Source organism: Rattus rattus, chromosome 7 (assembly GCF_011064425.1).
Source record: "Rattus rattus isolate New Zealand chromosome 7, Rrattus_CSIRO_v1, whole genome shotgun sequence".
NCBI lineage: Eukaryota > Metazoa > Chordata > Mammalia > Rodentia > Muridae > Rattus > Rattus rattus.
Genome location: NC_046160.1, coordinates 102,725,030 through 102,750,137, shown reverse-complemented (window position 1 = coordinate 102,750,137; position 25,108 = coordinate 102,725,030). Strand labels below are relative to the sequence as shown.

General features: G+C 40.1%; 1 protein-coding gene across 7 annotated transcripts in view; it reads right to left on the bottom strand.

Annotated features, from left to right (window-relative positions):
- The window catches only part of LOC116905663 (neurexin-3), a 793,437-nt gene that overhangs the window by 28,075 nt on the left and 740,254 nt on the right, over positions 1-25,108 (bottom strand). For all 7 annotated transcript variants that reach the window (XM_032908632.1, XM_032908638.1, XM_032908639.1 and 4 more), the window contains one exon: positions 405-524. In XM_032908632.1, coding sequence (XP_032764523.1) covers positions 405-524 — 120 coding nt within the window. The remainder of the gene's footprint in view (positions 1-404; positions 525-25,108) is intronic.

Sequence of the window (25,108 nt, the reverse complement as noted above, 5' to 3'; positions counted from 1 at the left end):
CTACACCATACTCTTTTAATATTTATTATATTCCCTATGACATTCTAATTTTTGGGCTCTCTGTTTTCTTATACTAAAGAGAGATTCATTTGCTGGTGGAGAAAACAGACACATGGATGGTGACTGATCAGGGATATTTAATTATTAATTATAGCAGGATCTGTACAGCTCTCTGGGCACAGGTTTGACCAAAGAATGATATTACAATAGGGCTCTAGCTTTATACTACAAGTTGAAGAAGGACAATTGTGAAAATCCGAGGAAGGACTAATGCTTAGCCTTGCCTGTTCTTGTCCACAGAGAGCAGTCGGTATGACATCTATTAAACAAAACAAGAAGTTTCAGAAGTGGAATGTCAGAGGGACCAGTCAAGCAGAGTCAAAGCCCATCATAGTTGCACTTACCCTCAGCCACATCATCGTCCACTGTTAGTTTAAGGCTTTTTCCTCTTCGCACTACCCGGACGGTATGCCACTCATTGTCATTGAGCTTCTGCCCTGCGTACAGGGTCTCAGGTCCTTTGCCTAAGAATGGCGGTAAGTGTCAAACGTTAGAACCAGTTCTCAATGTGCTGCTCACAGTATTGACTTTATCAAAGCCACACTGGTGTACATGACCCAGGATGGCCAAAGATCCGACTTCCACTGATCCTACACAACATAGAACCCTCTATATTGATCACCAAAAGCAGGTATCTCAATTGAAACATGAAGGACGTTCATCTATAATGAAGGAAATAAGTATCCCTTTTTATTCATAGTTACAAGGTCTTAAATGCTAAAAATAATAAGACATACAGCAATAGATAATCAGCTGGCAATTTTTGCCAAGTCTTAGCTATCAGAAATTCATCAGAATTTTATTTTTATCCATCTCCTGCTTCTTTAAGCATAATACACTAGTGTGCTTTCTACGAAATATTTACCAAGTGGGTGAGAAACAACTCTTCAAGGTCTGTTACCTTTACCTAGCTTTTCCACTATGCTGCAGTCCCACCAGAATGTAGCAAACACAGCAATCATAAAAGTAAGCAACACGATTGAAATTCTGTCCAGGTTTAAACATTGAAATAATACTCCTAGGGTAACCTGGGGGCCCCAGGCTTTTCTCATTGTTCATCATCCTCCAAAAAGATAGATAGATGATAGATAGATAGATAGATAGATAGATGATAGATAATTCAGAAAAATAAAGAATAAAACTCAAATGAGTAAAGAATGAAATAACATATAATTTTTAAAATGAAGATGTACAGTTCAAAACAGGTTTTCATATAAAGTACCGCTAGGTAAAGGAATAAATTAAGTTGTCTTGAGAGACTCATATTGACACAGCCAAGATGAAATTCAAGGGCCTGGGAAGCAAGGGACTGTGATGTTTAACAGCAAAAGACTGCAAGACGGGGGGGGGGGCGGACACAGGGTATTAAAATGCACCCTGTTAGAAAGAGAAGAGACATTAACTTCAGAATGTGTGCCATCGTTGATGCAAGCTAGAAGTCTGAGGACAAAGAAGACTTCAGAGATGTTGTGGACTTAGATTAAGCTTCCCCCTGTGAGGCAGAGGGTTCAGTTCATGCAGATGATTAAGCATTTCTGAATGAATCAGCCAATATGTGGGCAGCTTCATGTTAAAAATTGACTTGGAATCTATTAAACTATGTAAGAGAGAAAGCTACGCTATACTTTGTAGGAAAGAAAACAATAACATCTAAGCAACGCTAAGTTTTACTTTTAAATATTGACTAACTAGTACTCTTCGTACTGGCTGTAAGAGTTGCAGAAGTAGCTAAAGATTGGCAGATTTTTCTCCTCTTGAAAAATAAAGGCTTTACAGTTCAGCATTTTATTTTAATTGTAGCACAAACAGAGTTTCTTTTTGGTGTGAATCCACCATCAAACATGCAATTCAAATGAATAAGAATCTTGATCATTCACTAACAAAATTTGAATCCAGGGAGCCTCAAATCAGGTACCGATGGCCTGAAATAGTCCATTGAATCTTAGAAGAAGAATTTGCTAATAAACAACAGTTATTTAATCCCATATTTGCCTCTCAATAGTATCTTGAACTCATACACTAAAATGGAACTTGTCCCTACATTTCAACTCACTAGAGAGACCCACTCATTATCTCCTTCAACTCAAGCCTCGGATGGATACAGAGCTGCTTTTCAAACCCTCACGAGAGGGCTTTGGGAGAAAATGGACCACATCGTGTGGGTGCTTTTTATACCAAGAACAGATGTTCTTGGAACAAACGAATCTGCTTTTGTGCTTTATGTTTTTATCCTCTTTAGTCTACACGCAAATGCTCCGATAAGAAAGAACAAAGCAAAGATGGATAGAGAATATCGGCTATGGAGGCAGAACCGTTTCAGATGTGGGCTATTAAAAAGCTCTCCTAGAAGGTAGCATCTGTGCTTTTGGCAATTTTTTTCACAGCACTTAATTTTTATGACTGGGTACAAGATAAGAGAGAGAATGACAACACAAATGCAATCAGTTTGGGACACCACTACACAAGTCTCATGTTAGCCACAGAACTGTAAAACAAATTTTGGTTTCATCCAAAGTGTTGTCAATGAAGCTAGCATCTTACAGATATAGCATTTAAGGCCAGATTCAAATACAGATATTCAAATGTAGAATGTGGCATCTTATAATTAAAATTATAGAAACATTAATGGAATTTTTCATGCCCTGCTATTTCCGGTATCACTAATTCTTATTACTGTAAGAGGAGGGCAGGGGGTAATTAACATTAATTTGATTAAAATGACAAGGAATCTTTTCTAACATTCATTTTAAGGTAACAAATTGATAAGCCTCAGTGAGTTTTTTGTATGTAAACCTTATCTTCTAGAAGTGAAGTGTTCACAGCATTTATCTTTAGTCAAGCCCAAAGGTCAATTCACCATACAAGTGGAAAATGATTTTTAAATTTAGCTGCAAGTTTGGGTAAAGTGAGAGGGGTTACCAAGTTAACCTGAAACTCACAAAGGAGACTCAGCCAGGTAAATTGTTATTATCACAAGCCAAAAGTTGAAACATAGAAACTTCGGCTTGCAAAGCTGAAAGATCCAGTCCAGGAAGGAAGATTTGTTGTTATTATTAGTATCGTCGTCTTATTTTTATTATATTATCATCATCATCATCATTATTAGCAGAATCCATCAAAAAGCCAATGAAGTTGCATCACTGAAACAAAAACTGTAGAGTTCTCTCTTGTAGGTAGATAGTGCCCCAACAGGAAGAAGAAGAAACAAAGAAGAAGAGGAAAAGCAGAGGAGGAGGAGGAGGAGGAGGAGGAGGAGGAGGAGGAGGAGGAGGAGGAGGAGGAGGAGGAGGAGGAGCAGGAGGAGAGGAAGGAGGAGGAGGAGGAGAGAAGACATTGTTCAAGTCAGAATTGAAAATGAAACTACCAAGAACTAACAACCTCAGATCCATAAATGTTCTGTTGTTCTCTTTACAAAAACTGAAATGATTATGATCCTGATCTGCAATGGGGCACACATTTAATGTATGTGTTGACATGTTTCCATTCTTTCACAGTGTGTGCAACAAAGATTGATCTCAAGAAACCCTGTGGTTCTCCTTAGGCTGCTTGATCATGAGTGCTACAGCTATACCAAAGAACTTGCAGCTCCCATCAGTTGACTTTCCAAGACCATGATACTTAGGACGAATAGGAAGAATCACAGAAGAAGAGTTCTAGCATATAGAAATTTATAAGTATAAAGTGTCAAATTTTTCATTATTGAAAAGAAAATAGCCTCTAATGACTGTTGGGAGTGATACCAAAAGAGCAGCCACTCCCTCTGACCTTGCTATCATCTGACTTAGCATTGTCTCTTTGAGGGAAGTCTTAGCCTCATGAAACACAGACTAATTCCCTGATAAGTGGACAAGAGGGAGCAAGGAATGGCATCGGAAAACACCTGCCAAATTCCTTTCTGGAACCGCTACAGTAACCCAAGAGAAGTCCAGTGTCTTTAAGCAATGAGAATGAATAATAAAATCGAAATAAAATGTTAAAATAAAAAGCACTGCTGGTTGCTTGGAGGAAGATGACAATCAGATATTAGAGAAAATTTCCCTCTCAACTTGACAGACCTACACATGGTAGAGTTTAATCATGTTTCCCTTGTTAGGCTTTTCAGAAAACAGACTATTTATATTGTATGATTTTACTATTTCCTCCAGGAACAATATAGCCAAGAAAACAAATTACCCCCGATATGCATTTCTGTTTATCTCTTGGTCTGACCTTATGATTTACGCTAAACCCATTGGTTTTGCTCATATGCAGACAGATGAAATTCTTCCATCCGCCACAAAGGGCTGTTTTCAAAAGTGGGAGGGGAACATTCAAGGACATTTGTTTCGATTAGAGAGGACAGGGGTGGCTAACATTGACGCTTCATTACCAGAATTTCTCTATTTGTATATAAGAGAAAATTGTACCTTGGTTTCCTTAGGAGCCATGTTCCACATGCATCTAAAAGAAAATTCTACAGTGCACTAAAAGAAACAAAAATTCCTCTCTTGAAAGAGATGTATACAAGTCTATATCAATATGGTATGATAAAAGGATATGCAAATGATTGTGTCAGATACAAACAAAACAAAAACAGAGATGGAGACAATGCTTACCTTCATTTCATCAGCATCTACTGTGGCAGCCCTCTACTGAACCCAGAGCACCACAGACTTTATTACCCATGCTTCCCAGAGAGAGGAGATTATTCAGGGGTAAAGCAAAGACCAAGAAAGGAACTTAAAGAGGAGGACAGGACAGGAAGCATTTCTTTTTTTCTGCCTAGAAAAATCAAAAAAAAAAAAAGAAAAAAAAAGAAAAAAAGAAAAAAAAAGAAAAAGAAAAAGAAAAAAAAAGGTCAATAAAATTTTAAGGGTTGGGGATTTAGCTCAGTGGTAGAGCACTTGCCTAGCAAGTGCAAGGCCCTGGGTTCGGTCCCCAGCTCCAAAAAAAAAGAAAAAAGAAAGAAAGAAAAAAAAGGAAAAATCCAAAAAGGTGGAGAAAGTATTTGATTTGCCTTTGTAAGTATAAACTTAGTGGATTTTCATAAACTCATTTCTACAGCATGCGTTTTCTTTTTAGGGAAAAAAATAAGCCAGATTATATAAAATTATTGTGGCAAAAACAGGTCAATTAGATCGCTTTATTCTCACCGAGGTCTTCAAGCCGCAGGGAGAGATGGGAAACTTCCCACAACAGGTGTGGCATGCAGTGTGCTGAGTTAAGTCTCATATGAGGTAGTGAGAAGCATGATGGGAAGAAGACAAGTGCTCAACTGTACAGCCCGAGCACAGGCACAATGATGGAGATGCAGCTTTTAGTTAAAAACCTTCCAGGGAGCCCAGCATATGTAACATGTCCAGCAGACTATTCCTCTTCCTCTAGAGGCTACCCATCACCCTCCGTACTTTCTACTTTCTGGGTTAATGGTCCACAGCTTACTCACCTGTGGCAGTGTGTCAAAGGACTGTCTTGTACAGGATTTAACAAAGGGTTAATATGGAACCGTAAGGCCATGCGACCAATGTAATTTTGAGCATGAGATAAATACAATGAAAAAAACAATCCTTCACGGAGCTTGCTGTCTAGTGAGGGGCGAGGAAGTCTAAAGAGATACGGACAATCTAAGGATTACATAAGTCTTGATAGAGTTGAGTTCTACACGTTTAGAAGGAATGAGGTTCTTGTGCTCACAGATAAGCAAGAGGGAACCTAGGAATGCAAAACAGGCAGGGTTGCCACTTAAAGGAAGAGAGACACAACCTGCTTTCTGCCCAGGAGGCTGGGAATGAGTATAATTAATAGCCTGGTGACCTGTGCTATCTGTAGGGCCAGGCTACTGCTGAATCCCCCAGACTATAAAGTTTGTTCAAGACTACTCCTGCCTAGACCTTTATCTTAAACATTGTGTCTCAGCTAATAGCACCCATCCTTCTTGGAGATGTAACATGCATTTTATGATAGTCTAGGTAACCTCTATGCTATCTGTAAGGCTAGGCTAGTCCTGACTCGAAAAGACTTTTATTTTATCTCAGGCATTCTCTCCAGCTCTTTATCTTGGCATTATTTCTCCATCACTAGAACCCATCTTTATGGAATGCATGTACCTTGGCGAGTCTGAATGTGAAGATGCCTTATGCTTCAGTGTACTCATAGGATTCAATCAATTATCAACAGGAAACTTTTCTCCAAAATTGTGCTGTACTTAAATGTGCCTAAAATAAACTGTCCAGCGTCAGACTCTAGAAGTTTGAACCAACACTGGCCACTAAGTTGTATCAAACAAGGATTAACTTCTTGCCTCAGAAAAATCCATTCACTGCTAGGCCTGGTGTTTGCACATACTGCCCAAACCTCCCCACCACACACATATTATACACACTGAAGAAAACTACAATGGGCATAATTTGGTATAAAATGAATTGTGAATTAGAGGCAAGGACAAAGAAGTGCCTACTTCATACAATGATCCAGAAAACAAAAGCAAAAACAAACCCTCTATGTTCTGTTCTTGTCATGAGTTCCTGTTCTAACTGAGATGGTTTAATAAGGCTTCTCTGAAGAAATAGATTTGGGAAGAATCAAGCATACAGATACCCAAGGTGAAGCATGTTGCAAAACCCAAAGGAGGTCTACTTTTGGCTGGAGGTGGCATCCCATGGAAGAAGTTGGTGCTATGTGGAGAGGCTAAAGGACCCTACATGGTATGATATACCATCCGAATACTGTTCTAAAGGCAACGGGATGCTTCAGAAAGTTAAGTGCACAGATCATATAGTCTAATATGAGGAGCTTTTACTTCTTCTGTGTTATAAAGTATTTTTCTAAGGGTGTGTTTGGGTGCCCATCCCTGTGTGCCTATGAAGCAGCCAGAAAGAAAGTATCAAGTGTCCTCTACCATCTCAGGCTTTATTCCCTTGAGACAGGATGGCTGACTGAATCCGAAGTTAGCCTGGCCGTCAGTAAGCTCCAGCAATATTCCTGCCCCATCACCATCCCTACACACAATGCTCGAGTTATATGTCTGGCTTTTTTTTTTTTTTTTAGTAGTCACAACATGGTGTTTATTTTTCTTCAAGAAAATGCTGGTTAGACATTTAAAAATCTATGCTTGGCAGACAAAAATCAAACAAAAATGAACACATCGGCAAATAACAATACCCAAAAATAGAATCTTTAAAGAATGTAAAGATGAAGGTGGAGGAATTGAGTTCTGACAATTGGTTTGATGCTGACCACCCTTTCAAAACATTCCACCTTAGATATCTCTAGACTTGGGGTTTCTGACCCATAAAACAGTTACTAAATATAAATAAGAGGCAAGGACCTTCATACAAAAATCTAAAAACATTCATGTTCGGGATACAAAGCCTAAAGTACATAGCATTTTATAATACAAATACTGTCAATATTGAAACTACAAATTTGATGTCTAACCTAAAGTTAGAGAAGACTGCTCATCACAGAGAGCAGCATTTCTTCATTTCCTCTTCATTTGCTTCTCCACACATTTGAGAAACATCAGTGCCTCACAACGGCTGTGCTTATGTCTCAGTGATTTCTGTACCATTCACCATTCCACCATCTTCTCTCATACTTTAAGAACTCCCATGGCTCATTGAGGCCAATGACACTTTATATCAGTGTCATTGCTAATATAACCTTGCTAATGTTGCAACCTTTTAATGTAGGTTCTGGTGTTGTAGTGACCCCAAACCATAAAATTGTTTTGGTTGCTCATTCATAACTGCAATTTTCCCACTGTTATGAATTATAGTATAAATATCTGACATGCAGATGGTCTTTAGCAATCCCCATGAAATGATTGTTTCACCCTCACAGGGGTCGTGACTCACAGGTTGAAAACTGCTGACCTATATCATACTTGTTTCTGTTTTGTTTTGTTTTCTTTTTAATGTGAGTGTTGGGGATTTGAACTCAGATCCTTATATCTGTGCAGGTGGTGCTCTTAATCATTGAGCTATATCTTCAATCCCCTAATTTAAATTTTAACAATTATTCTGGCTTCTATGGATCCAGGGGGCCAATGGAGGCGAGTAACAGACAGAAGAGAATCTTTTAGGAAGCTAAGACAGGAGGTGAAAGCGACTTACACTATAGACAGCAGCCAAAGTAAAAGTCATAAGATTTGTTGTACATTGCAGAAGCAGGGACAGCAAGCAAGGGTCAGAAGAGGCTGATTTAAAAAAATGGATTAACAATGGGAGAGGAAGAAGAGGGAAGCAGCACAGAAGTCATGGTTGACTCTTAGGCGTAACTTGAAGAGTCAGAGTAGGTATAAGCTCAGCCAGAAATGGAGTCTTCTGGAACTGTGAGGCCCAGTTGACCTAAGAGAAGCTAGTAAGAATCCCTGTGGGTCAAACATCCCTAACCCATGGAAACGCAGATGTGCTAGTGTACATCCGTGAGCTCAGCGTTCCTACGGTGAGATGGGAGGCAAACTAGAGAACCTTATTTCTGTTATTTCACTTTTCCTATCCAGCATCAATCACACATGACACCAGCTTCCAGCAGCTTCTTGTGGTGAGTCTAGTCAGTTCACTGGGTCTGAGTTTCGTGGGATAGCTTTAGCTTGTATTTTGGATTATCACTGTCTATGAGTGATGCGCAATTGTTAGATTTCTGATATCTCCCTTCTCTCCTCCTTCCCACCCTCCTGCCCTTCTCTCCCTCCTTTCATTCTCCTGCTTGATTTCAGTTAGGCACTCTAACCCATTATCTCTTGCCACCAAGAGGAACAAAGCAAACACTGTACCCTATTCCACAGGATTTGTGAATTGCATCTGACCACAGGGTAAAATGAACTCAACGGTCTCAACCGGCAACACAGAGTGTCTCCATTTTGAAACGGAATGACCCCAGGGAGAGAGATTTCCAAAGAAATAAATGACTGCAAAAGAGAGGAGAAGGAATCTTACTCCAGTTTTTTTGCCAAACCTCTAATATAAGCCACAAATTGCAGCACGCACAGCAGCAGTGAGCTGACAACCAAGAGGCTAAAATTCCTTGTGATAATCTCTCTCCATGAAGCCACTTTTCAAGAGATGACCTCATTTGTTCAAGGATAGGAAGAAGATCCCTTGGAAAACATTGTTTTTATCCTTGTTTATTTAAAAATCTACAAGTTCACTAGGATGTTTCCTACTGTCATCCTGGTGTAATTCATAAATTTGGATATTTTTTAATGATTTTAGATATTACTATACTGTAGGGTCCTGACTATTGGATCTTCTTGTTAACAAATCAAGCCATAGGTTTGAGCTCAAATTCTTCTAAACAGGATGTCCCCTATAACCTTACCACACCGCAATAACTTTTCAATTTTTCTCATCAAATGACTTCTTTATCCTAAATGCCAAAATAAACCTTTTTAATAGAAATATCTAGAAATTATTAATTTTGTATTTGTGTGTGCATGTGTATGATGTGATACGTATTTGTATGAGTAGGATTGTAACTATCTGTGCACCATGAGACACACTGGGAAGTGAGATGATGACCTTGGATATTGATCCTTCCACATTTGTTGAGGCAGAGTTTCTTATTTACCACTGTGGAAGGCAGACCAGCTGGCTAACGAACTTCAGGATCTTTCTTGTCCCCACCTCCCATCTCAGGGTCAGTCCAGTCTTTAGGAATGCTTAAACTCCAGATCTGGTTGCTTGGCTAAAGATTTCTGCAGACCAGAACTCAAATACCAGAATGCAGGTAAATGCAGGTATTTTAGTGCACACCTTTGAACATAGCATTCCAACAGGTAAGTTGCCCATGCCCCAGTAAAGTGTTTCATATCTAGGAACACACAAGTTACAGCAATTGTACTCAAAAGTTCCAATTATTGTAATAAAGTAGGGCAAGAAGTGGGGATGTGCAAAATGAGTTAGAGGGATAGATATGATTAATACATAGGGTATTCATACATAAAATATGAAAATAATAAATAACATATCATAAGAATGAAGAAGAAAATGGGCCTTGAACGTGCCTAAACAAATAAGTTGAACAAGAATGGAGATGTGATGACTAGAAAGGTAAAGGGAAGGAGCAGCAAGCATGCAGGATCTTAAATATGAGATTCATAGACCAATTCGAGCAGGTATTCAAGTAGTAGTAAATACATTCAATTACGTCATTACATGAATACCCAGAAATAAATGTATGAATCACTGCTAAAGGGGAAGAAAGGGAATAGGAGAAGAAAGAGCTCTTTACTGTATTTTGTTAGTTAAGTTTGAAGATCACATGAACCAGGCAGCACATATAACTAAAATGAAAATACTACATTCCCTTTTAAGTGTAGTTGAAAATCTTTCTTTCTGGAAAGAAAAATGATGGAGACATGGAGCTAACATCTACAAAAAGGTACCAAGTGCTTTGGATACAAGATGCTTTCTCGATGAAGATGAAGCATTATACTCCAACCTCGCACATCAAGAGAGAAAGAGGAAACTCACAACTAGCCCAGGTCATACAACAAACAAAACCGGAGTCTGTCTGTCTACAAAATCTCCTCACTGTGCTGTCCTTGTCCTCATGATTGCACTGGGAGTTGATATGCATGTGATGAATAAATCAATACTGGGTAAAATAATGGAGGAAATGAGAGAATATTATATTGTATACAAATAAACAAATAAATAGCAAAAATATATTTGGGAGTGTTAATAAAGACTAAGAAACAGAGGCATAAATGTTATAGGGGTAGCCAGCTGCTCCCTGATATAGTTAAAGGCTGCTCCACAGGAGGAAATGCATGTAAATTTGATATTATAAATCTAGTCTAGAACCCATGGTTGGGAAGCTCAGAAGTCCCAAGGCTGAGCTTGTGACTATTACTTTGCCAATTTGGCACAGTTTCAAACTGACCTATAATTTTCTCTTTGTAAAAACATATATTAATAGAGCTGCTAGCCAATCCTTGGCAGAGGAGCTCCTCCGTGCAATGGAGAGCAGCTCATGAATAACTCACACCTGAACAAAGAGTAAGTAAGTATCTGTAGAGTGCTCAGTCAAAAATTGGATATTTTTTTATCATACCCTTATCCCTCAAGGCTCAGGAATTATAATAGAGAGAGGCCAGAAGGATCAAAAGAGTTATATATTCTGAAGATCACAGGTCTACTGTGTTAAAATGAACTAACATCTTTGTCTGCACAAGACCTCCATAAGAACAATCCAGTCAACAATTAAGGTTAGAGTAGGGAAGACCTCAGAAGCTCTAACTGAATAGCAGCTTATGGAAGCTCAGGGATGCAGTTACTTTTCTTTAACAGTATAGTCTCTGATAGGTCAACCATGCTCCAATTGATGGCACAACACTTATGAGTAGATGGCCGATACAAATTGGACTTAGTGAGTTGTAAAAAATAAAATAAAAACACAAAATTAGAAGGGGTGGGAGACAGGGAATATATTTGTGAGAGGTGAAGGTGAATATGAAAATATCAGACATTTTAGCTCTCCATCTAACCAGAATCACTTAATTATCTCTCTAAAATTAAACTCATAAAGGAAAACTTTAAAACAAAACACCAATTAAACCAATTAAGACCATTTATTCAAGCTTCAGACTCATAGGGAAAAACTTCAGGAATTACTAGATGGGCACTGTGAGCTAGGACAATGATGAAAAGGATGCCCTCAAGGATCTCACAATCCACTGGGGAAGTTGTGAAGGAATCAACCAAGCTGAGACTCCTAGCAGTGGGCATATGGATCCTGAAGTGGCTATTTCTGGTGTCCCGGCAAGACTCCCAGAGGAAGGATAAGGACAGCAACCCATCCACAAAACTTCGACCCAAAATGTGTTCTGTCTAAAAGGTACGCAGGAAAAAAGTTAGAGCAGAGACTGAGGGAATGGCTCAATTGCCCCAAATTGAGACCCATCCATGGGCAAGAACTAATCCGCTGCACTATTGATACTCCCTTCTGCTTGCAAACAGGAACCTAGTATAACTGTCCTCTAAGGGGTTCCATCCAGCAGCCAATTGCAAGAGATATAGAGACCTCTACCCAAACAGTACATAGGTCTTAGAGAGTCTTGTGGAAGAGTTGGGAGAGGGATTGGGGGACTTGAAGAGGACAGTGACTCTACAGGAAGATCAACAGAATCAACTAATCCAGACCCTTGGGGTCTCCTAGAGACGAATCACCAACCAAAGAGAGAGAACAGGCTGGACCTAGGCCCCTGCACATACATAGCAGATGAGCAGCTCGGTCTTCATGCGGGTCCTAACAACTGGAACAGAGGTTGTCCATGAGCCTGCCTGCCTACCGGCGTGCCTGTGTATCCGCTCCCCTAAATGGACCATCTTGTCTGGCCTCAGTGAGAGAATGTATCCACATCTGCAGCAACTTTGTATGTGTGTGTGGGGGGTGATGTGGGTGTTGTGGCACCCAGAGTGGGGCTTCCCCTTCTCAAAAGAAGGGAAAGGTGGAATGGAGGACTTGTGTGAGGAGAGGGTACTGAGAGGCAAGGAAGGACTGAGATATTAGATTGTAAAGTGAATATAAACATTTTAAAAACTCAAAAACAAAACAAAACAAAACAAAAAAACGTGTACAGAGCCATGGCTGGATTCATAGTCAACCTAAAATCCTAAGTTATTGATTCTCCTTTCCCTCTCAGATTTTTCATGCAGGTACACATAGAACTTGTTAAGCTTTGACTAAGACCTAAACATCCTTCTCAACTTTTATAAAGTGTTTCATGTTCATAAATATTTTGTTTACATGTGTGACTGTCTACCACTTGTATGCCTGGTATATACACAGAGCCCAGCAGAGGTCATCAGATCCCCTGTAACTGATATTACAGAAGGTTACGATCCTCCATGCAGGTGCTCAGAATCAAACAGGGTCCTCTAGAAGAGTAGCCAGTGCTCTTAACCACTGAGCCATTTCTCATACACACACACACACACACACACACACACACACACACACACACACACACACACACACACACACACACACCAGGCACTATACTCAATGCACATTTCTGCATTCTTTGTTCAAGTTAACTTTTCACTTAATACCAATCCTGTTAGCTTGCACTGTTTTCACTAATATTTTCTATCCCCTCCTGTCAGCCCTTTCCTGAAAGATCTACCCTTTCTGAGGGATTGCATTTCCTGTCTCATTATTTCAGACATTTTGTGTGATTTGTCCCACACAGCTAAGGGAAGAAAAATGGTTTGGGCCACTTGCAAAGTTATAGTGCTGCCACTAGCTATTTTCCTTTTGTCACAAATTCAAGTTGTGACAGACTAGAACTACTCCCCAGAGTCTGATGGGGGCTTGGCCGACGGCGGGGGAGGGATACCATGAAGTAACACCATAACGACAAAACTAAGGGACATTAATGGTGGTAGTGGTGTGATTGAATACTCTACTCTTTTAAGCTATTAAGTTTGTATTTAGATATTCCTCACTGCAGCAGAACTGAACCATGCTGACTGTTACACAAATTCATCTAATGCCCATAATAAGGACATGAGGCAAAAAAGAAGCATGATCAATTTCCTAACACTGTACAACTATTATTAATTTACTATGTAAATTTCAATCTGAGTAGTCTAGATCTATTTTGCTCATAACTTCTATACTATTGAGCCCCTGTCAATAAAGAGAAGCCTCAAAGACATTTAAAAGGCACAAATTAAGCCTCAGAATGAAGCATTCTGTGCGTAATCTACAGGACCAAGATTATAAAAGTGGAAATCAATATATATAACACATATAACTTTAATCTCTAGGTGGGTTGAAGTCGAATAAGGCTGAGGAGAAAAAAGAAACTGAAATAAGATGAGAAGAGAGAAACCTACAGAGAAAATTACAGAGGAGAAAGAGATTAGGAAAAATCTCATTATTTGTCAAATTGTACAGACAGAAATCTCTCTTCTGGAAGAAAAGAACACTTGAGGTCTTTACCTTTAAAATACTCCCAGAACACACAATACATAAAATGTATAGAAACAGGTATTTTAGAAATAATCTTCTCATTTCTTCACTGGAAAAGTGCCTTCTGTGACCTATATAGAAGGGCAAATGCCAAACTCCATTCATGTAGGCCAGAGGCAGCATCCTCTGTGGTTTGCAATAGTCCGGCCAGGTAGATTTCATGGTTTTCAGACATCTTAAAAAGTCTCCAGTCCTAGGGGGTTCTCGCATTTGAAATTTCATAAGAAGCATATACAGGTAATTCAGAAAATCTGGTTCTCAGGCTCCAGGCTCAGGGTGGTTGACTTAGAAGACTGTGTCTCTTTGAAAGATATCTTACCAAGACCCCAGGTGTTCTCAACCCAGGCTGTATAAGTTTCCTCAGATTGTTACAACACAATAGCACAAATTCAAAGGCTATGATAAAATAAATACAGTTATTTCCAGGAGACAAGAAATTGGAAACTTTAGGGTCATGACTGTTTTGGAAGACCTTTCTTTGCCTCTTCCTGGGTTTGGCTCTTGCTGGCATTCCTCAACATCCCTTGGTTTGTAGGTATGCTATCTCAACCTCTCCCTTCTCCACATGGCCTTCTCTTTGATGGGCAGCAGCCATTTAGATACCTACTCTAATATAGTATAAGTTCGTCTGAACTTATTATGAACCTTGTGAAAGAACTTACCAATAACAATAAAAGTAGAAGTCAAGGTCTTAATATGCAATCCAGTGTACTTTGCTCTGTAAGCTGCTTCCTATGGTTCTAAAAACAACTTTTCTAGACACTAGCAGGCTCCACCTCATTAAAAAATACTCATTTGTATGTTATGGTAATGGCACTTCCCCCCAATCTAATCTTTCATTTGCAAGGAAACTCTTGAGTTTTCCTTTCAGTGCCCTCCCCATTTTCTTACCTTGACCCCTCGTTGCTTGATCCTCAGGGTTGTAAATTGTCTCCTCACTAAGATATATCTCCAACTAGAACCAGGGTCCTGTTTAAGTTGGGACTAAATATTTCTCTGTCCATTCTTGTATTTGGGATTCTTATTAAATGAATGAATGAAATACCTTCTTGCATCTATAACTGATGACCCAAAACTTTCTTGCCATTACCAGAGTAAAGGAGCCAAGTGGCAGAGCCCTGAGTTTGGTCCTCAGTGCCATGAGAAAATAAAAGTGGAGAGTCTCTTCTTCTGTCAAATACTAACTTGTTTCAATTCTCCTCTTATGTCCCTTTCTCCATTCTTTGGAATCTCATTTTAATTAGCATCCTTTCTTTCCTTTATTTTTAGAACCATCTGTTGCCTCTTTCCTTTAGGCATCCCCAAATCCCACCCACTCACAGTAGCCCACTGGCTGTGTAGGCCACTCTGTAGGCAGCGCAAGCTCTTCTCCTTGGTGTCCTGCACTATAGAATATGTCCTAACATCCTGTCTCACTATTCTGAAGTGTTCTTCCCTTCTTTCCTCATTCATCTTCTCCCAGTATCTTTTGCTAGCTAGTTACCCTCCATGAATTCCCAATCCTATATAAATTCCCAAATTCATGGACATCTTATGGTGTTCTCTGTCATCACCAAACCTCACTCACCACCATCCCCACCATCCCTGCTGACCCTGTCTTAGGAGAATTCCACATTTGTAACATTGATGTCTCCCACTTCTGCTCTTCCTCTCTACGTTAAGTGGTGTCCTCAAGCTTCCGTCTTCTGTTCTCATTCCCTTCAGGTACACAGCTCCTTGAAACTCCCATCAAGTGACAACAACTATAATTTGAGTTTTGCTTTTCCCTTTGCTAACTCTTATTTCTCACCTCAACTTCGCTGTTTTCCTAGTTCAACTTTTCTTTGGCTCTTTCCTAGACATCTCCTTTATCTTAATATCTTCTCTCACACCTAGCATCTTGTTTAAGATTCTAACCCCATAACCCTGCATTTCCCTTTTTGGTGTTTTTTATTGTTTTATGGAAACAAGATTATTTCCTCACTCTAGTTATATTTGACAGATTTTTTTTGTGTTCCGAATCATACACTGAAAAAATGTAGATAGATATTGTAATGAACCTCAATGAATTTGCTACTGCCCTTTTCTTTATGAGAGCATTAGAGATTTTCCAGCTGTCTCCTCCTCAGTGAGAATCCCTTAGCTGGGGACACAGGCAGGGAGAGTTAGATATCGGACTCACAAAAATAACATGGAAAAGTAAAATGAATCAAGAGTAGGAATCTAGAATATTGTAGGTCGGTAATAAGCTAGTTGGTGAGGAAGGAGCAGAGCATTTTGAGTAGAGGAATTGGGGGAAGAAATGTTTGAAGTGAAAATAGTGGTTCTTTCACGTTTGGGGAGAAGAGATTTGTGTGTTTTGTTAAGTCATCTTGAACAAACGCATTCACTGGCTCTAGAATTCCGTTCTGAAGGCTTGTGCTACTCTGGATGCTCCTTCCACTGTCTCTGAAGAAGAGTCACTACATCTATCCCAACGTTGTTTTACTCTGGCTAGAACACAGCCTCATAAATCCTTCTGTGCTCTGACCCATGTCTTCAAGACAAAAGTCTTTAAGCTTAACCAAGCTCTGACTAATATCTCTTCTCTTTTACTAGTCATGTCTTCCTTGAACTCAAGAACTAAATTATAATTCTTGTCCATTTTTAGAAGGAAATTAGACACTTACAGAGATGGTATGGGGATGGTAGGGAGATCCCCTCCCACACCCCTACAGGGTGAATTTTTAAAACACAGTAAAGTAAGCATTGTCATCTTATTTTTAAAATGATAAAAGAAACAAGGATATTAAAATATTTTCATAGAAAGTGAATTGACTCATATGTAGTTCCTAAGACAGGTTAATCTAAGGGCTAACCTTTCACTGTTTATCTAAAGGACTAGAGGAGGACAGATAGGTGTATGGTAAGCAGGACATGGACACAGACTTGTGTGACCTATGGCAGTTCTGAGGGAACAAGACTAAAGTTTTAGGGAAGCAAGTGGTATAGGATGGGAGATGCTTCTTTAGATATTATTCCAGCTAGTGAAAATAAGAATAGATATTTAAAATTTTTAGGAAATCCTAGGGACTACCAATGCTATGAATGAGAAATAGAAACCTTGGGCTCTCGTCCATGCCACCACGGGAAGGGAAATAGCCAGGAGCAAAGTTACTTGGAGTCTGATGAAGGAGACAACCATCTAAAACAATAATGTGGCGCTCTAAGTGCACTTACATTAGTGTGTACTCTAAAGTGTACTTTAGGAAGACAATGAAAAGGAGAAAGCACATACCTATATGTCTATTAGTATATTTGGGAATGGTGTGATGTGGTGTGATCTCATATTGACTGATAGCTGACTAAGATATCAATGTCCAGCTCCGCCCTGGGGTTGAAGGCAAGCCATGTTGGTCTCAGAAAGCAGATTGTTTCTACATAAATTTGAAGATAAATGGGTTTTGAAGAACAGAAATTTAGAAAATGCACTTGATATTGGAATTCAGACCTGGGATACATTTTGGTCTCTCTTTTCCTCTGAGCACAGGCTCTTTCTATTCTCCCTTTCCTCAGTCTCCCTCCCCATAAAAACTTCCCTGGCCTTGTTCCTAGAGATCAGTGAACCAGCTCAAAATTGGCTTCCCAATAAACCTGCCTTTATGTTGAATTGGCTTGTTTCACCAGCAAAAAGAGAGAGAAAATGCAGAGACGGGAGAGAGAGAAATAAAAATGTCTGAATTATAAAAGGAAGAGCTTCTGTGGGACAGGAAGCTCTGTCCTTGGGCGGGAAAGTTCAGGCTAAGGTGGGATATGTCAGTCATGCCCATAACAGATAGGGACTGGTCTGCTTTGGTATATAAAATATGCATCTCAGCTGCTTGTCTTGGGCCTGATTCCAACACTCTTTATATTTCTAGTCCAGCATGTCGAAAAGATGATTGTTCAATATATATTTAAGCAAATCTATTTAAAAGGCAGATAACAGGCATAAGAATTGAAATTCATATAATTGCGAATAATCCCTTATTCTCTAAAACAAACTGAAAGAAAAAACAGCTATGTGCTCATCATATTGAACTAGCTTGTATGAGGGTACATATGTTTTATTGAGTCATAATCCTATCAAATCAAGGCAGTTATAATCTGACCCTTTTCCCTTGGTAATCAGAGGATGAAGCATGGACACAAAGCATGGTATATAGTAAATGCCTAACAGATTTGTCTGATGTTATTCCTAACTGGCAAACCACATTTACTTGGTAAAAATAAAATTTAAAAATAGGAATAAGTGGTCGACTGTTGGAGGTAGACTTATTGGAAGAAATGAGGGTAAAGAAATGCCTGTTGGTAACTGAATTTGAGGTTAAGTATAAACCATGACCTCATTCTAATAACAAATATCCACCCCAACGTTTTACGGCAACATTTATGTATTATTATTACATATTCATTAATTGCTCACTTGTGACACTAGATTCCAGCTCCTAGCTGAGATAAAAGAAGAAATAATGACTCTCAGGAGCAAAGTCACTTGGAGTCTGATGGAGGAGACAGTAGCCATCTAAAACAGTAATGTGGCCCTCTGAGTGCACTTCTATTAGTGTGTACTCTTCAATGTGTACTTTAGGAAGACAATGAAAAGGAGAAAGCACATATCCACATGTGTGTACACATGTATGTGTATACATGTGTAACACTGACATGTTGGAGTAGAATTAAATATACAGTGATGTTCAAGTAAGTTCTTAGAGAAAGCAAAAATGTGTATTCCATAAAGGAATACAGAGGCAATGCCTCAGTAGACAGAAAATGGGAGAAGTGTCCCTAAATGTCCAGAGGTGAAGAGGGCTGGGCACGTTCAACAAGTAGTAGCTATTCCATATGATGAGGGGTGTTTTTCATGACAGGTCATGAGTCAAAAGAATTAGCCAGGAACATACTATTTTGGTCTCGATGCTATCCTAAAAGCATTGTTTTATAATCTACATGATCAAGAGCTCTTAAAGTAACTTACCCAGCTATAATGAGTGTCGGTTGTATTCTTTATGATTTAATGTTGGTATGGCAAATAACAAAACAAATGGAATGAATGTAACTCTTACCATGTGTAAAGATTCGAGAGCACATGGGAGTATTAAGACATATTAAACATGGAGGACATTCAGCATGTGTGTTGAATGAGGATCAAAAGGGATGAAACAAACAGGGAGTCAGTTGCCCAGAGGAAGGGGTGAAAGCACTAAATGATCCCTCAATACTTAGGAACTTCAATGTGTGATTGACAGCTGTCATTCCTAAAGTGATGAACCCAAAGATGGTCCTTTTTGGGTCTTAATATACTCCTCATCTGCCTTGCTTGAGAAATGTAAACAAAACTTATGTCAGGTTATCAGGCGAACTGCAAGCCACTGTTATGGACAGATCTACTACTACCCCCTGTCACTTTATTGGGAAATGAAATGGTGGTCCCACCTGTTTGGTTCCAGACCCGGGACAAAGGACTGAGGCCCATATCTTACAAACCAAGGCAAACCTGGTCTTCAGGTTCTCCCAGTATCCCTCAGTCTCTACCTGGAATATCCTGCCCCTAACTGTGAATTTCCTAGCCCAGGGGCTCCCCTTGAGGGTCTTCCTTATATAGTCCAGACATTTTGATCGCCTTCTTCTCCTCCTCCTCTTCTCTCTGCACGTGCACATTTTATCTCGTTCTTCTCCTCTGCCCCATGGCCTTCCAGAGTGCAGCTTCCCAATAAACCAGTCTTTAACATAATCTAATTTGGTTTAAATTGGCTCATTTCACTGGTAGCAGAGAAATAACATAAAACCACCTAGATGGTCTCTTGACCTCAGTGTAGTTCTTGTAAACCCAGGTTCCAATATCAGGGCAGGCTAATAGGGCAGAGCATGAACAAAGACACAGAAATACTGTGTAACCAAAGTTCAAATGATGGATGCTTTGTATCCCACAACATCTATCCTAAAGTGTTCATCTGTCTCTCTTTCTCCTTGTTGTTTTTCTTTGAGCATCAGGTTTCTGTAATGAACCATATAATTATCACCTTCATCTGATCTGTGAGCTATTAGTTTCATGAACTATGGAGAAACCTGACTGGCTGTATTCTCAGTATCAAGGGGATTTCCTACATGTGTCCATGTACAGGGACTAACCCAATCTAATTATTGTCTTAGAAAAAAACTATTCTGTTCCAGCCAAGTAATTGCCAACCTTGTTAATGAAATACAATCCTGTTATCTGCAATGTTCAAACTCAAGAACTACACAGTAGAATGAAACCAAGGAAAAAACAGCACAAACCCCTCAAAATGTTGTAAGTTAATGTGTAGTATAGCCTTGCATTGGGTCACATTCACACGACCTGGCCTCTGGTGTAAGTAATGCAAATGTGACTGCCCAACTCTTCAAATGTAAGTTCTCCAAGGTGAGAAGTGAGGCTAAGGGCAGAGGTATAATTCTCCACTGTAGGTCCAGCCAAAGGTGTGCAACATACCTTTCCTAGAGATTTCAATAGAATCTGGAAGCTGCAGGGACACACACACACACACACACACACACACACACACTTGCCCATCCCCTGCTGCCCCCACTCACCTCCAGAGAATTGAATCCTTTACTGTTAAATCAAAATAAACTCAACCACTAAAGCTTAAGGCAAAATCCACCTGGGGATGAGGGTGTGGACAGTCCTAATGTAAGCCGGGCTGAGACTCCTGGATACCCACTTAGCCTAATTTTATTCATCCTTTTTCTACACAGTGGAGTTGGGAGGCCTTGCAGAGATAAAGAGTCTCCAGAATTACCACAGGGTTTCCTAATCACCCTTGCAGGCCAGCAGGGGGCCCCTAAGAAACTGAAACCAGAACATTAGAAACAGCAGGAGAGGGAAATCGCACCAGGAGAATTCAAATGCCTCACGAGAAGTAGTGAACCATCTGGGTTTTAGAAAGACACGGAATTTTAAGCTAGCTGCGTTTAGCTCCAAATCTCAGATTCCAGTAATTATTACTAGCTGAATAGTGTGACCTTGGGCAAACAGTTAATATTTCTCAGACTCAGTCTCTCTGAGATGCAAACCAGTAACACTGATTGCTAATTGTTATGTTCTCCTAGGGCTCCGCCCAACAGTTCTGGGGCTACAGTCACCTAGTTCTGTTTTGCTCTAAGAGGCTGTTTGGCCCTCCTCGTCTCTCTCTTTCCCTTCTCTGCCTGCTGACCCTTTCCCTAAACCCCTTTTCCCTCGCTCCCCTTCTCCCTCCTCCCTCCCTCTCCAAGTGTTTTTGGCCTCTCCTCTCCTCTCCCACCCCTCCTGCCTCACCCCAACTCTCCCTGTCTTTTCCTGTCTCGACTCCCCTTCCCATGCCTGAAGTCAACTACTAAACCTACCTTATGCATGGTATCTCAGGGAGAGGGGACGCCTCGGCCGAGGGACTCCTCCCAACTCACCATACCGCAATCTACAAAACATATCCTGGTCTTTTTATAAGACACAACACTGATGATTGCTTTTTATTATGAATATGGTGAGGGGTAAATGGCACAAAGCGGGGACAGCATTTAGCACAGACTTCTTTCTGTGTACAAGATCGAGTAGGCTGAAAACTGTATAGCTACCAATTAAAACCATGTCTCTTCCACCAGCCTGTCTATACCGACTACTAAAAGAGACTGTATTTTTTTTTCTACTTCTGTTTCTTGGCTTCTATCCGTTTTAAAGACATTTCCTTTGAGAAATTTAATAGAAGCACCCCTAGGGATAAGTAAGGCTGGGCACTGGGTCACTTGGATTTTAAGCCATCTGTCCTTAGAGTAACTCCCTCAACTTCTCTCCAGGGAATCTTGTTGGGTCGTGAGTTTTGAGATACCATAAGCAGCTTAGCAAACTTTTGTGATAGCAAATTTAACCTGTAAGTCACTGTGTGAGGTTGACACCCTTGAATGAGTCACAAGGTAGAGGATTTCCAGGTAACAGCTTCTCCTCCGGGGTCTATCACAGTCTCCTGAACCAGTGACTTCTAGTTCACTTTCTTGCAGTTTTTTTTTAAAACGAATTTTCAACCTAATGGCAAATATCCTGTTATTGTTAGACTTTGCAAAGGGGAACAATTATTTGGGACAACAGATTATAAGATGTGCATCAATAAAGGGCAACTGCCCAAAACAAACACCAGCCGTTTTGTTTTTAAGCTGCTAAAAAGGAACATTTTAGCAGCACAGTTCTGTAAAACGGTTAAATTACAGGCCAGAGCTTTCTGCCTGACTAAGAAGGGGTGTCCCAAACATGTAGGGAAGAGCCTTGTAGAATGGGGTTCAGGCAAATGCTAGAAATTTAGAAGGTTTCCTGAAGACGATCAAACCCAGTCTATTAACATTTCTGGTGAGAGGGGGAACATGCAGAAGTACTCACATGCCAAAATCTGAGAGCCGGCAACACAACTACAGGCCAGACTCTGGGAAATTACTTCAAGATGGTATTATCTAAATTCAAGTTAGTGCGGAGGCCAAGGCTGTGGGAGTCCTGGAATGTTACTGATAATGTGTGATTTCTAGAAGGGGTGTGTGTGTGTGTGTGTGTGTGTGTGTGTGTGTGTGTGTGTGTAGAGAGAGAGAGAGAGAGAGAGAGAGAGAGAACATGCAAGCAGTATATCTATTCTCTATGTATGTGAGGTGTATGTGCATGCACCTCTGTATGCATGAAAAGAAGCCAGAGGAGTCCCACTCCATCACTCTTTACTGTATTCCCTTAAGACAGGGTCTTTCACCGAACCTGGAGCTAGGCTCACAGCCAGCATGCCCTAACCAATACATACACATGCACACAGATATGCCCGGACAGTTCCTGGGTGCTGAGGAGACCCCAGGTCTCATGCATTGGGCCATCTTCCCAACCTAATAACACATGGTTTAAAAATAAACAATGATAGGTATAGCACATGATAAACCACATATATGTAAAGCATACAATTTGATATGCATGTAATAGGCAATAACACTCTAATGAAGATGAATGATCTACCTTTTCTCTCACCTCTCCCTGGGCAGCTGGTGGTCTGTCCTACACTACTTATTCTAAACGAACAAAAAACCGTAACTACATTAAGGCGGGGGAAATAACCCTTACTGATAACTATTTAAAATATCCTGCATTTGAGGTTGAGGTGTGATGTAATCACGGAAGTGACGACCAGACAAGTGGAAACGTGTACACACAGAGTTACAGTGCTAGATGGACCAGGCAATGGCTACGAATGCCCTCAAACACACACGTGAAGCCCCTTCAGTCTAAAGAATTGAGTCTTCACTGATCTTTGTCACCTACAAACTGTCAGACCTTCTCAGTGACATAAGCCAAGGTTGTGATACCAGGGAAACCATACTTGGAGGTTTTGACATTCCAAACATCAAAACCACAGAAATTGACTCATCCCATGCCTGGGCCCTTGGGACCATCTGCAGCCTCATGTGTCAGGGAACCCTAAGGACTAAATTCTTTTTCCACAGTACCCCGTGTCTGTGACACTAGGGAGGTCCACTAGTGGAGGGGTTGGGAGTAAGGTATTATCAGGTAGGTTGGAACAACAGGCATTTTTGGAATCTGCTCTTTAGTAGGGTCTGACTTTTTTTTCTTCTGAAAAAGTGGGGCCAGATGCGTGGTCTTTAAAGGTTTTAAAGTTTTGTGTGTGCAAAGTCACCTCTTCAAACTTCCCCGTGGTCAGGCGTATGTATCTTCCTGAGCTTAAAGCACTGCAAAGTGTGGAAACCTCTTAAAGTTCATAAATGCCTTGTGACATTTAAGGAATTAGACCTAGGAATAGGTTACAGAGGGATGGCAAATTTAACGAGGTCTCTATTCCAAAGTTAGTTCAGTGTTTTAATAGCAGGGACTTTTTTTTTCCTTGTTCTCTGGTGCCCTCTCGTGTTCAGTTCTCAAATAGCACCTGACTTGGAAACTCTAGCTAAAGTAAGCACAGAGTATACAAATTAACTAAAGGATTAAACCTCATCACCTTCAACGTGTTTCAACAAATTTGCTGTGATGTGATCAGATAGAAAAAGTAGTTATTAAAATAGTAGGAGACCACCCCAGAGCTTCATCCTTCACTTCCTAGAAATTGGATATCCTTTAAAACACGTGTCAAATGCTTAAAGGTCCATTGAGAATAGAACTAAATAAGGAAAACACTATATCTTTTTAGCATGTTCCACTACCGCAAATTAATAGGGAATTTTGCAGTTGCTTCATTATGTTCAGTTATATTTACACATATCAGAAATTACAACAATAACAATAGAGGACAATCTCCCATTCATTTTTTTTTCATGCTTTCTTTCATTTAAGTATTTATTGACCTCATTATGCAAATCTCATTCTAGTTCAAGTGTCAGAAATGGGAAACCTGGCACAGCTACCACAGACAGGAAGCCAGCAGAATCACAATGGAGGTAGGACATTTCAGCACAAAGTGTCACCTGCTGTAATAAAGCTAGGCGCTGAGCGCCATCACATCACGGAAGAGAGACAGATGGTTCAAACTGTTCACATTTTATGTCATATCACAGGGAGACTGTGAAACCTTGTGAAACCCACTGCTATCCGCCCATGTAACCCTCAACCACCTTCAAGCACTCTGGCACACATGTATGCTCACTGAACTTCATCCTGTAAAGGTTTCAAGATACTTTCAAGGACAAAAATCGCAAATCTGGAAAAAAATATATATATACATATATATGAACAAAAACAGAAGAAATCATAAAAACAAAGCAAAGAAACAAAAAAACAGAAGAAAAAAAAAACAAGGGGTTGGGGGATTTAGCTCAGTGGTAGAGCACTTGCCTAGCAAGCGCAAGGCCCAAGGTTCATCCCCAGCTCAAAAAAAAAAAAAAAAAAAAAAAAAAAGAAAAGGAAAACAGAAAAACAAACAAAGAACGACAACAAAGTCCTCTCTCCTATGTCTCCAAGTGTTTAACATATAAGATGAACAGCCCGTGCTTTGGGCGTGCCTCTCTGCCACATAGCACACTCAACTTGCAATGTCCAAATTTCCTAGGCACACCTCACGAACAGGTTTACTTCTCCTCTCTGCATCAGCACCCTTGTCCTCTTCTC